The sequence below is a fragment of the Chelonoidis abingdonii genome, chromosome 11, assembly GCF_003597395.2.
Source record: "Chelonoidis abingdonii isolate Lonesome George chromosome 11, CheloAbing_2.0, whole genome shotgun sequence".
Taxonomy (NCBI): Eukaryota; Metazoa; Chordata; order Testudines; family Testudinidae; genus Chelonoidis; species Chelonoidis abingdonii.
Window position 1 is genome coordinate 54873720 of NC_133779.1, and position 13968 is coordinate 54887687.

A 13968-nucleotide genomic window follows, 5' to 3' on the forward strand; every position below is an offset into this window, starting at 1 on the left:
CTGAAAATCAGGTCGCGTGCTGCCTTCAGCACCTGCGCCATAGGTTGCCTACCCGTGGCCTAGTCTAATAAGGTTTAAGATTTAGACTGTGCACTTATCTTTTATTTTCTTTGGTAACTATCTCTGACCTTTTGTGCTTACCACTTGTAATCACTTAAAATCTATCTTTCTGTAGTTAATAAATCTGTTTTAGCTAAAATATAAAACAATGGGTTTTAGTTGAAATGCTTGGGAAATCTCCGCTCAGGTTACAAAAGCTACTGTGTGTTCGCTCCACATCACGGGAGAAGCAGACTGGGTAAGGAATTTACACAGATCAGCCTTCTGACCACGACAAGACAGCACAGTTTTGGGCTGCAAGGCTGTGGGCTTGGGAGATTGCTGGTACTTTTCTCTGTGTGATTTGTGAGTGGCTCGGGGAGCATTCATGTAGCTGGGTGTGGAGCTCCTTGTGCTGTTGTACTGAATGATAACAGTGCTTAGAGGGGTTTGCTGTGTGTTACTAGCAAAGCATTGTGAGAGACAGCCCAGGCTGTAGAGTTAAAGGGGCACAGTGGTACCCCAGTTCTAGATTGTACCCCAGGGATCCTGTAACACTATGGAATGGGGACTATTTGTGGGGTTCCTGTGTGTGTATTAATATTGAACAGGATCCTCTTGTTTGGTTCTCGCACAGAAGAACTGACTCTTGTGGTGGCCATGAACATTAGGAACCCAAAATTCTCAGAGCCCTCTGACACAACGGGTCACAACCTGGACAACCTGGATTCCCATTCTTTGACTGTGCCCAGCGGAGCTGTACTGGGATTCTCAATACACCACAGGCTGCAGGGGGGCAAATCAGCTCATTTATTGGTATACAGAATCATACCAGGCTTTAGACACAGGTAAATGCCCAAATGACACAAACACCAGGGATTGATTGATTTCACACTGTGCCCACAGGGTTCACAAGAGCAGAGGTTGACACTAGTTTTGCTCAGATGCCACTGGAGTGTGTGCATCACTATTCTTTGTCATGCACCAATGGGGTTTAGAGCTGGATGGCCAGGCCCCTGTTCCCAAGGCAAGACTGCATTTCAATAGGACCTTATGCCAGCACGGGTTTCAGTACCACGTAACCCTTTATTTGATACTGCAAACTGCTCCAGCCCACACTGGAGGTGGGCAGCTGCGAATCGTCATTGGCAGCCTGCATTGCAGCAGTTGGGGTGGCACGGTCCCACATGTACACATCAGCAATTTCCCCTACAAATGACTGCTTGGCATCAAATCCACCCCCAAAGGAGTCCTGCTCCTGCCCCAGGACGATCACACCCTGGTTGCTGACAGAGTAGCCTTTCTTCAGCCCCTTCCTGGGTAAGGGGCTCCCGTTCACCCAGAGCTCGGCTATGCCGGTGGCGGACTCCCAGCTGGCACAGACATGCACCCACCCAGTGCTTGTGCCTGTTCCTTCTGGAACTTTGAAGGTGACCACTTCGCCTCTGACGAACAGACTGAGCTCCCCAGGCTTCTCTTTGAAGAGGAGGATCTCGTTGTCGCTGGCCCTGGTAGCGTAGGAGAACAGGCTGTAGGGCCGGGTTAGGTCAGTGAAGTATCTCAGACACACTGTGAAGGTCTGCAGAGGACCATTGTTATTCATGTTCAGGATAACGTGGGCATCAGCAGACTCCTTTGGAAAAACAAACACCTGCCCATAGAGATCGGTGTGGAGAAGTGAGAGGAAAAGGCTGGGTTCTCTATCAGGCTGACACTCTTCTTACTAAGACAAGTCATTCTAAAGTTTCCAAGATGGTTAGCTTTTCCAGCCCTGGGTCTCCCCCTGCTATTCCAGTCCCACCGTACACAGCTCTGTCAGGTAGGGTTGCACAACTTTCTAATTGCAGAAAACTGAACACCCTTGCCCTGCCCCAGCCTTGCCACTTCCCTGAAGTCCCACACCTTCACCAAGGCCCCATCCCCACTCACTCCACACATCTCTCCTCCCAACACTCGTGTGACGGAGCAGGATGCGGGGTGGATTTGACCTGGGAACGTTGCCAGGGAGTTACATGGGGGATGAGAAGGAAGCTACCTGAGCTGTAACCTTAGCCAGGAGGGGGATGGGGAGAAGTGACACGTTTTGCCCAGGAAACTGAACAAAGGAGAGGAGGAGCAGAGGAGAAGGGGGAGAAAGCTGCTGGTGGGATTTTGAGTGTCAGTTTGGCTGGTTGGTGCAACACAGGGAACCCCAAGCTGGGGTCTAAGGTCCCTGAACCCCCCAGAAGGACTTGATTGAGGGGTTGTGGTTGAACCTAAATGCTCTGCTTGAGACTGTGTCCCTGTCGTCTAATAAACCTTCTGTTTTACTGGCTGGCTGAGAGTCACAGTGACTCTCAGGAAGATGGGTGCAGGGCTCTGACTCCCCCACACTCCGTGATAGCTTGCTCTTCCCCACCTTCACTCACTCGCTCATTTTCACTGGGCTGAGGTGGGGGGTTGGGGTGCAGGAGGGAGTGAGGACTCCAGTTGGGGATGCAGGCTCTGGGGTGAGGCTGGGCATAAGGAGTTTGGGGTGCAGGAGGAAGCTGTGGGGTGAGCCTAAGGATTCAGAGTATGAGAGGGGGCTTTGGGCAGAGGCAGGGGGTTGGGGTGTGCGAGGGAGTACAGGCTCTGGGCTGTGGGCTTGGGATCCATGGTGGATTCAGAAATGAGGGGTTCAGGGTGCTGGAGTGGGTGAGGGATCCATTTGGGGATGAGAACTCTGGAGGGGAGCCAGGAATGAGGGATTTGGGGTCCAGAAGGGAGGTCTGGGCTGGCGCCAAGAGGTTCAGAGTGTGGGAGGAGGCTGTGGGCTGGGGCAGGGGGTTGGAGTGCAAGGTGCAGTCTCCCCATAGTGTTTACCGCAGGCAGATCCCGGGAAGTAGTGACATGTCTCTCTGGCTCCTAAGCAGAGGCTGTGGTAATCTAGCCGTCCAGTCCCAGACCTGGACTTTAGTGTCCACCAGTCTGGTCCTGTCCCAAACCTGGACTTTTGCGTCCAAAGTTTGGGGGCTTACCTGAAACTCCCCCAAGCTCACTACCAGCTTGGATATTCTCGCTGCCACCAGATCAGGAATTAATCTATGGGGCCTGATCCCCCCTTTCCTCCCTCTGGTGTCCCCAACCCTCCCTTGGTGGGACACCCAGATTCCCAATCCCTTGGATGCTAAAAGCAGGGAAAATAACCCCTTCCCCCTCCTTATCAGGCTTGCCTCGCGGCTAACCTGTGTGACCCAAGAAACCAGCTTTTCTGCTTCCCTCAGGACAATGGAGATGCAAAATACCCACAGCTGGGCTCTGCCACCCCCCTTGCTCCAGGAATGAGGGAAAAACTGTAACCACCAGAGAACAGAGAGAATTCTTCGTCTCTTTCCCCGTAGTCTGCTCTTTCCCTGGACCCAAATAGGAAAATAGCCCACAGCCTGGCTTTTCCCTTTGCCTCCCTAGGAAAAGAACTTTCACAAGGTTTAACAAGAAAACTTTATAGAAAAAAAGAAAGAAAATATAAAACAATCATCTTGCATTAAGAAACTCAATACAGGCTCTTGCTTATAAGAAAATATAAAGAAACAGTCTGATTTAAAAGATAGCCCAATTAAACCAGCACAACAAATTAACATACAGGTAAATACACCCCAAAGACCATCATAGCTGAATTACTTTGCGGTTCCTGGGTACTTACAGATGTTTAGAAGAAGTATTAGGAGAGAATTAGAAGAAGACTTGTTTCCTCATAGCTAAGAAAACAACAAAGACCCCGAGTATACAAATTCCCGCCCCTGACTTTAAACAATCCAGTTCTCTGATTGGTCCTCTGGTCAGGTGTTCGGTTACCCTTTTCAAGTAAAAGAAACTTAACCCTTACCTACCTATCCATTTATGACAGAGGCGCGGCCAGGTGGCTCCACACATTGCCCACTGCTCCCATGCACTGCCCTGCAACTCCCATTGGCCACTATGCGGGGCAGCGCCTGTGTGGGGGGGCAGCACACAGCCCCCTGGCTACTCCTCTGCCTAGGAGTCGGACAGACCAGCCACTTTCTGGAAGCCTTGTGGAGCTGGGCAGGGAACCTGCCTGCTCCACTGCAGCCAAACAAACTTTTAACAGCCTAGTCAGTAGCGCTGACCAGAATTGCCAGGATCCCGTTTTGACCAGATATTCTGGCTGATAAATGGACACCTGGCAACCCTACTGTCAGGGTAAATCTTTGGGTGCGGCTCCTGCTATGTCAGTTCTGGGCCCGCACTTAACTCTGCCAGTGCAGCTCTGTCCTGGCCTACAGCACCAGCTAGAGAGTCTGGGGGCTGTGGCCAGGTCTCCTCTACCTCACCCTTACATGCTCCTGAGTCAAAGCCAAGGTTTGAATAGCACCAGAATCTAACAGAAAGCTGATGTGGTGGGCAGGGGGGCTGTGGAGAACAAGAATTAGGCAACCCAAGTGAGAACTCCCCGAAGCTCCTAGTGCTTCCCAGCACGGGGCCTGTCACTTCGCAAGTATTGCTTCTCACATGGGAATGTCCCAAAGCCCTGTCCCTCCCCCATTCCCGCAACCATTGCCTTGCAGGGGCAGTGTGAACAGATGCCCAGGGGCGTGTTGATAAGGAACACACCCATGGAGTGGGTAGGGGAGACACCTGGGATCATGGTGGAGTCTCCATCGCTGGCAATTTTTAGCTCAAGATTGGATGTTTTTCTAGAAGCTCTGCTCCAGGAATTAGTTTGGGGCAGGTCTCTGGCCTGTGCTATACAGGGGTCAGACTAAGCATCTGGTGATCCATGAATCTATGAAAACAGCCTGGCTCAGAGCTACCCAAAGGAGCTTCCTGCACCTCAGTGACAGAGGGAGGAGTGTGGAAAGGGCTCAGAGAGGCCAGATACCCCAGGGTACACAAAGATAGTCTGGGGAACATGGTCAAAAGCACCCCAGACATAGGCTGGCCAGTCAGCCTCCACACATCAGAAATCCTGAGTTGCACCCTCGAAATCATGCGCTTTTATCTGAAGGGTGACATTGTGTTTTCGGTCTGTCAGCCCTGCCTCCCCCATGCGCGGGTGACAATCAGTGCTGCCCCCCCCCCAAATGTATTGAATATGTTGATTTTGGCCCTGGCTGCAAGAGTTCTCACCCCTACGTCTGCCCATCCCCTGCCCAGCAATTAATGCTGTTCCCCAGTCCCACCTTTTGGTGCAGCCCTGCCCCAGCCCCACCTGTGCTCCTTCTGGGTCTCTTCACCCCCATCTCCCAAACCTGTGGGAGGTAGGGGGCTGCAGAGAGATCCCCTCCCCTTGCAGACTGTGAAGGGGGGGTGCCTAGAGGGGCTCTTCACACTCCTCTGGCCCTTCCCAGGAGAGTGCCACAGAGGGCAGGGGCAGTGGTGCCGTCCCACCCCCATAGCTCCCAGAAGGGGATGGGGCAGAGCTGCCCTGAGCTGCTGGAGCCTGCTACCCCCTCCCCCGACCTTGGGTTGTTATGTGTGTGGGGGGGAGAGGTCTACCTGAAGCAGCTGTCAGGTGCGCCATTTCAGATTTTGGTAGTGGGGGACAACTTTAACCATGATTCCAGAGGCTACTTGGGCACCTGAAAACTCTTGGCCTTTTTTTTGCAGATAACTTAGATCAAGGGTCCCCAACGTGGTGCCCACGGGTACCATGGCACCCATGGGGGTGTCTAAATGCTCCCACATCCTGGCCGGTGGTCGAGCATCCACCGAAATGCCGCTGAAATTTGGCAGCGTTTCGGCGGCGACGCCTCTGAATGACGCCGCTTGCTGCCAACAAGCAGCGTCATCCAGAGGCATTGCCGCCGAAATGCCGCCGAATTTCGGCAGCATTTCGGCAGGTGCTCGACCGCCGCCATGGTCCTTCGTCTGGCACCTGCCAGATGAAAAAGTTTGGGGACCACTGACTTAGATACAGTGCTCCTGTCAGATAAGAATTTCTAATTCCTATATAAAGAAAGAAAAATAAATAAATATTAGACCCACTCAGCTCTATACTAACACCTTCTGACATTTTGTGTCATGTCACTTAAAGGACACTGATTAGGTTTAAAATGTTAATGTATATTCATACTTTATTACTAACTCTTGAATACAACAATTGAAACAACTGTAGAAAAATCTAGATGACTTTCTGCCACTTTTTTGCAGTTCATCAAACTTGGAATAGATCATTTAATTTATGGAAACATCTTATGAGGGCAAAGCCCCGAGAGTTTATACTGCACCTGCCTGGGGCTCTAAGGGTGTTACCCCACTACAAATAAGAGACTAGATAATAACTTTAAACAGGAGTGAAACTGACACTTTCAAGTCACTTTCATAGTATTGCCAACCCCAACTGTTCAAAAATCAAGAATCGGGCTCACCCAAAACCATGAAACTGGCTTTAAAATAATGAGATTATGTAACAATAATAGATCTGGTGTTTTTTTTAATTTAAATTCTGCTTTTTGAGCTTTTAAGGTGCACTGGGGTCACATTTTGAAATTTTCTCCACAGCCACAAGAGCCAGAAACAGCTAGAAACAGCCTCCTGCCATCTACTTGGCGCCCTTGGCAGCGGTGGTTGGTTCTTTGGCCCCAGGAGGTGGGCAAGTGGGGCAGGCAGCCAATCAGAGGGCTCAGATTTGCTAGAGGGCTGTAGCATCTCGCATAATGGGCCAAAGGCTCCAGCTCGACCAATCCTGTCACAGTGAGAACACAGTGGGAGCCAGCGGCATTGCACATGGGAGCCAGACTCAGTGACCCAGACGCTCTCGGGCTTTGGGGCTCCCCAGTCAGACGCGTTTGGACAGTGCTCCCCCACGTCTCTGCTGCACTCTGCCTTGATGATGCTCTCTGCCATGCCCAGGGTGGGGCACTGCTTCCCCACCAGGACAGCCTGTGCACTGCACCCCTGCAGCAGCATGACACACCAGGGCTCGCGACAGGGCTGTGGCTACTGCCAGGGCATTTCTGACAGGACCCAGTGCCCTCGGTACTGTGAGGGAGGCTGTTCAGTTTCCCACTGGAGCCCATGCTCAGCTGTGTCATTCTGTGCCCAGCCACGGCTCAGCCCCCGGCACTACCGCCTGCCCCTACCTGACTGGTGACTGCTCCCGAGAGGCCAGCGAGGATGAGGAACCAAAGCTGCAGCTTCTCCATGTTCTTCACCTGCAGAGTGACCCAGAGGGGCAGGAACGTGGAGAAGGGAGGTGGGAGGCCCTGGACTGCTCTGCCCTGAAACCTGCCCCCTAATTTAACCCTGAGTGGAGGTGGGAGTGGAAACTTGTTCAATCAATCCCGACTCAGGGGCAGAGTCTGGAATTCACCATTGGATCCGGATGTCAACCTGTCACCACCCTGCAGTTGTTATTAATCCTGCCCCTTTATGGAGACGCTCCCCAAGCACACAGTGTCTCCTGACTGCATCCTGCTCTGCAATCAGCACCTTCCCATCTAGCGAGTCACCTGCTGGCAACTGACACATTTCATTGGGATTTTTGCTTCCTCTGCTAAACAATCTGATTGTTAATATATGGCCTGATCCAAAGCCCATTGAGGCCCATGGGAGACCCTGAGCTGGATCTCAAGGGCTCTGGACAGGGCCCATAATGCAGAATGCCAAGTTCTTAGGAATGTTGTAGCTGTGTAGCGGGATATAAGAGATGAGGGGGAGGGAATGAGGCAATATCTTTTACTGGACCAACTTCTGTTAGTGAGAGAGACAAGCTTCGGAGCTTACAGAGAGCTCTTCTTGAGCTCTGGGGAAGGTACTCCAAGTGTCACAGTTAAATACGAGGTGGAGCAGATTGTTTAGCATAAGGAGTTGATATGTTGTAAAAGACCATTCAAGATGAAGAAGGCAGTTAATTCCTCTGCAGTTCTAGCGCAAAGGCGGGTTAGTGGGTTACAGATTGTTGGAATGAGCCATAAGTCCAGTGTCTTTAGTAAGTCTGTGATTTTTGGTGTCTAGCAAAGTTATGAATTTAAGCTCCCAGACTGGTCTGTTGAGGGCCCTGGGCAGGTTCCCTTTGTGGATCTAGTCTGAGAGGTTAGATATAGAGTGATCATTCTGTGAAAAGTGTTCACCCCGGGGTGCTGTGGTGTTTGTCATTTATCAGTTTTCCTGTGTAAGTTTTCGAGTTTTTGTATTGATTGTCTGGTTTCTCTCACATAGTTGATATTGGGGCATTTAGTGCACTTGATGAGGTGCACAACATGTTGTGATGGGCATGTATAGGACCCTGGGATCTTGAACTGTGTGTTGTGGGAGGTGTTGATGACTATAGCAGTGAGATATATCTTCAGGTTTTGCATCTGTTGTTCTGGCAGGGGCTGGTGTCACTTTGAGTTGGTGTGTCCTGGACTGTGGGGAGCTAGCTCCTGATGATGAGCTTGGCAAGGTTGTGGGGTTGTTTCTAGGTCAGAAGTGGGGGGGGGGGCGGGGTTCTTTCAGGATGTGGTCTCCATAGAGCAGTGGTCACCAACTGGTCGATCGCTATAGCCTGGTCAATCCTGGAGCCTCTTCCAGTTGTTTGCGAACTCTGGCCGCTAAAAGTCCCACAGCACAGCGGGGCTCAGGCAGGCTGCATGCCTGCTCTGTCTCCGCACTGCTCCCAGATGCAGCTGGCTGTTGGCACATCTCTGAGGCCCCTTGGGGGGGAGAATTAGGCAGCTCCATACGCTGCCCCTGCCTTCAGCACCATCCCTGCAGCTGCTATTGGCCGGCAACCAGCCAATGGGAGCTGTGGGGGCGGTGCTTGAGGGCATGGGCAGTGCATGGAGACCCATTGCTCCCCTCTCCCCCCAGTCCCAGGGACCTCAGAGACGTACCAGCAGCCAGCTGCCTCTGGGAGTGGTGTGGGGCCAGGGCAAGCACACAGCCTGTCTGAGCTCCGCTGTGCCACTGGCTGGGAGATGCCTGTGGTAAGCACTTCCTGGCCGGAGCCTGCACCTTGAGCACCCTTCTGCACCCCAACACTGTGCCCCATCCCAGAGCCCCCTCCTGCACCAACCCCCCTCCCAAAGCCCACACCCCTCACCTCTCCTACACCCCAACACTGCTCCAGCCTGGACCCCCCTCCTGCACCCAACCCCCCTGCCAAAGCCAACACCCCTCACCCTCTCCTGCACCCCAACACTACACCAGCCTGGAACCCCCCCTTCATCCAACCTCCCTGCCAGAGCCAACACTCCTCACTCCCTCCTGCACCCCAACACTCTGCCCCAGCCTGGAGTCCCCTCCTGCACCCAACCCACCTGCCAGAGCCCACACTCCTCACCCCCTCCTGCATGCCAACACTGTTGCAGACCAGAGCCCCCTCCTGCACCAGCCGCCCTGCCAGAACCCACACTCCTCACCCTCTCCTGCACCCCAACACTGCCCCAGCCTGGATCCCCCTCCTGCATCCAACCCCCCTCCCAGAGCCCACACCCCTCACACCCTCCTGCATGCCAACACTACACCAGCCCAGAGCCCCCTCCTGGACTAAACCTCCTCCCAGAGCCCACACCCCTCACCCCTCCTGCACCCCAACACTGCCCCAGCCCAGAGCCCCCTCCTGCAGCCAACCCCCCTGACAGAGCCCACACCCTTCACCCTCTTCTGCATGCCAATACTGCCCCAGCCTAGAGCCCCATCCTGCACCAGACCTCCTCCCAGAGACAACACCCCTCATCCCCTCCTGCACCCCAACACTGTCCCAGTCTTCAGCCACCTCCTGCACCCAAGCTCCCTCTGAGAGCCTGCATCCCTCACTCCTGCAACCCAATTCGCTGCCCCAGGCTCAGCCAGGAACCCCCTCCCACACTCCAAACCACTTGGCCCCAACCCAGAGCCCTCACCCACTCCCACAACCCAACCCCCTGGCTCAGCCCGGTGAAAGTGAGTGAGGGTGGGGAAGAGCGAGCAATGGAGGAAGGAGGAATGGAATGAGTGGGGCATAGCCTTGGGGAAGGGGCAGGGCCTCAGGGAAGGAGAAGGATAGATCCTGGGTTGATCTTAAAATCAAAAAGTGATCGTGTGGGTAAAAAGGTTGGAGACCACTGCTATAGAGTATGAGTTGTAACTGTTTAATGATACCTCATATCGGTTCTAGGATGGGGTGGTAGGTGACAACTATGGGTGCAGTTGGAGGATTTTTTTTTCCATACTGAAGCATGTTCTCTTGGGGTATTGGGACAGCCCATTCTATGATGCAAGCTACTTGTCTGGTGGAGTGGCTTTGTTTGGTGAAGGCGGTTTTGAGTGTGCTAAGGTGTGTATTCTGGACTTTCTCCTCGGAACATGTTCTGTGGTGTCTGAGAGCCTGGCTGTAGATAACAGATTCCTTAGTGTGTCTGGGTTGGTTATTGCATCTATGAGGCTAGGTGTGGTGATTTGTGGGTTCCTTTGTTGAAGCTGCTCATAGTGTCCAGGAAGTTGATGTTGGTGTGGGAGTATCCTACGACTGCAGAGGGGTTAACTCCCCTTCATTGCCTTGAATGGTCTCTTACAACATGCTAACTCCTCATGGTAAACAATCTCTGAGAACCTTGCCCAGCCCTGACACAGAGCCCTGGGTAAGCTCATCTTTTTCATTAACGGAAGTTGGTTCAATCAAAGGTATTACCACTCTCACCTTGTCTGTAGTTCTTAGCAAGACTAGGATTCGTGCCAGTCAACACACCACTTCAAATGACCCTTGTGCAAACAATCTTCTTGTTCCATGGAACTGTGCAGCTATTGTTCCATACCTGCCAACACGTTTGGCAACTCGGTGAGGGAACATCCCCTGTTCAGGCCCTCAGCAGTCCTTCCTCTGTTTTCCTGTAACCTAACCGAGTGTCAGGAGACTTTACTCCCTGTGCAGATAATCACAGGATTTTGGCTGCTGGCCAGTGGTTGAACAGGTTGGATGGCATTTCAGATGATGCTGGGACAGAAGGGATCTGGGTGGGGAGCTCTGGGTTGGCAATGCACAGCGGCCTGCATGTGCCACGTATAAAGAGGTGCTGCACAAGTGAACACTACGGCCTTGTCTATGCTACACAGCTTTGTCGGCAAAAGTCAGCTTTTGTTGCCAAAGCAGTGGAGGTGTACTCACTGCAGTGCTCCTCCACTGACAAAACTCTCCTCTTTTGCTGAGAAATTAAAACCACCATGATGAGCGGCGTAAAGCTTTTTGCAGCAAAATTAGATCAACAAAGTGTCAGTGTAGACATCGTACTTGGTTTTGTCGCTCTAAATGGCCTCCAGGAGGTATCCCACAAGGCCCATCCTGACTGCTCTGGGGCAGCAGTTTGAACTCTGCTGCCCTGCACCTGGGTACACAGACATCCAGCCCTTCCCCTTTAAAGGCTTGGGAATTTTAGAAATTCGACTTCCTGCTGGCTCAGCATGGAGAGCTAACATTGCATCTTCCCAGCTGACCATGGTCGCTCCACACAGCAAACACTCTCCTGCTGCATCTGCTCACTGTATGGGGAGAGAAGGCTGTCCAGTCCCAGCTGTGCTCCAGCCGTAGGGACTGCAATATCTACAGGCAGATTTTCTCATGGCTTGTGTGATTAGGGCTACGAATAGGATACAGCACCGTGCCAAGTGAAGATAAACAAGGATGGCCCACAACATTTTGGCACCTGAGACGGGGAGCTCAAATGACGCCCCTGTGCCCCCTCGCTTGGGCCAAAACTTTGAAAGATCTCAGTTCTGCCTTCTTCCTGTTCTACACCTCTCATGGTACTGCTCTGCTACGTACCCTAATAAAGGAGAACTAACAACTTAAAATGCCTTGTTCAAAAATTTGAAAACGATAAATGTAACTTTTCTTGTCTGCATAGTAAACATTGGCATTTTTATCTGTTTGAATAATCAAAGTGGTGCTTTCCGTGCCTTCTTGATTGCAAAGATTTGAACTGCTTCCTGAAGGTCCACAGTCTTGGTGAGCTCATGCTCTATTGAGATGGTTGCAAGGCCAACCAGCCTCTCCTTTGTCATTGTGGAGAATAGATGTGTTTTTATTAACTTCAGCTTGGAGAAGCTGCATTTTCCACATGCAACTGTTACAGGTATGCGCAGAGCAACAAAAGCATTTGGAAAGAGTGTAATCATCTTATTTGTGCACATATATTCCAGAACTGCCTTTGGAGTTGATCCTGCTGAAATGTATCTTTAAAGGGCTTTCAGTTCATCACCTAAATCACTCGCATCAATATCGCGCATGTCATCATGTGTCAACACTGTCTCTTGTGCCCTGCATTGCTGGTGTAGGTCTTCTTCAGGTATAGTGAGGAGTTTAGGAATATCATACAACATCCCAAATATACTGCTGTGTTCCTTGAGCTGCATGAAAAGTTCTTCAACTGACTGTATTGCACAGTATAGCACATGGTTAAAGAATTCAACTTTGAATTGTTGTTTGGGGTCTCTTATGGGATTATCTCGTGCCTCATAATCAAAATGCTTTCTTCTTCAGTGACTCTTGTATTCTTGAATGGGTGGGAAAATAGCTTCAGAGTGAAGTTCCTCTGCTAACTTCTGTGCACTCTTCATGACATTTTGAAATCCCTCATCTGACTGGTAAGACTGTAGGTATGACTTTGCTTTGTCCAGTTTTTCCACTACTCCAGATATATCAAGGTCAACACCTTGAAGTCTCTTGGTTACAACATTTACTTCAAACAGTATGTCATACCACAACACTAAGCCACACAAAAATTTGAAGTTATGTATGTAAGCAGAATCAGGATGAGCTCTACCCTGACATCTGGTGGTGAATTATGGCAAGTGTGGAAAAGAACTTAGGGGGCTGATCTTGTTTGCATAGGCACACGCACTCCGCCTAGCATGAGTCCACAGCAGCCCAAAATGGTCACTTTGACAGCTGTGGGATCCCCAATTTCTTGATTATTGAGGTAGGAGGAATAAAGTGTTGTTACCCTGATTATGTGAGTGAAGGACTATGAGACTGTTTTATGACAGAGGGTCTCACCATCAACTAAGTAGCAGTTGCTAGACAAAGGATGTGGGTTCCAAAACCCAGTGAAATGAGAGGAGGAGGAAGAAGAAGAAGAAAAATAAATAAATAAATAAATAAATAAATAAAAAAAAAAAAAATAAATAAATAAATAAAATAAAATAGTGTGTATCTCATGGCCCAGCCCAGCCCAGCTGCCATGACATATCAATTGCCTCTCCTTTCCCCTCTCCACTGTTGAATAGCAGAGCCAATTTTGATTCCATTAGGAGTCTAGCTAAAGACTGCTGAACTGAATTAACTTTGGGCCAATGGTGCACCAGCACTGGGGCTCCTCTGCTAAGAGCTGAGATCACTGAGTGCTGTGTTACCTAGTGGGGGAGCCTGAAGATATATTGCTAAGTGGCTGGCAGAGCAGTTTCCAGGATGATTGGAGTGGTGAGCACAGGAGAGTGGAGCTGAGCAGTTTGCAGGGACAACTGGAGTGGTTCATGTGATGGCTGGTGGAGTGGAGCAGGGGACAGTTGGAGTGGCCCATGGAACAGTGAGTGGAGCGGAGCAGTTTTTGGGGACAGCTGGAGGAGTCGAGCGGCTGGTGAAGCAGAGCTATTTGTGGTGAAGGCTGCAGCAGATCTCCATGGAGAGGCGAGGCAGTTGGCCTGGACCCATGTAAGGTGCCCCTTAACACCCCATGCGCCCCCCCTCATTCCACCCAGGCTGTAGGGGTAAAACTCTGCAGATGAACTTTTGAACTATTGGGTGTTACTGACCAGGGAGAGACTTTTGGGTTGTTGGACTTTGGAGTGATTGGCCTTAAGACCCTGAGGGGAAAAGGACACTGCCAAATTTACCTGGAGGTGGGTCTTTGCTCATGGTTTGTGTTATGAATCCTGTTTGCAGTGTTTCCCCAACGTAATGCCGCATTGTTTGCCTCCTTTATTAAAAGGATTTTGCTACACTCGGACTCCATGCTTGCGAGAGTGGAAGTATTGCCTCCTAGAGTTGCC

The 13968-nt window shown here is 51.2% G+C and overlaps 1 protein-coding gene across 1 annotated transcript; it reads right to left on the reverse strand.

Moving 5' to 3' along the window:
- Positions 1-1090: 1090 nt before the first annotated feature.
- On the reverse strand, positions 1091-7166 carry LOC116824284 (serum amyloid P-component-like). The gene is made up of 2 exons (XM_032779485.1): positions 7109-7166; positions 1091-1737 (listed from the first exon to the last, which is right to left on the reverse strand). Exons 1-2 carry the CDS (start codon positions 7164-7166, stop codon positions 1091-1093), a joined length of 705 nt encoding a protein of 234 aa, XP_032635376.1.
- Positions 7167-13968: the final 6802 nt, after the last annotated feature.

Coding starts and splice junctions, on each gene's coding strand:
- LOC116824284 (XM_032779485.1), bottom strand. CDS start 7,166: ATGGAGAAGCTGCAGCTTTGGTTCCTCATCCTCGCTGGCCTCTCGGGA. Junction 1,738..7,108: donor CCTCTCGGGAGCAGTCACCA/GTCAGGTAGGGG, acceptor AGCCTGATAGAG/AACCCAGCCTTTTCCTCTCA.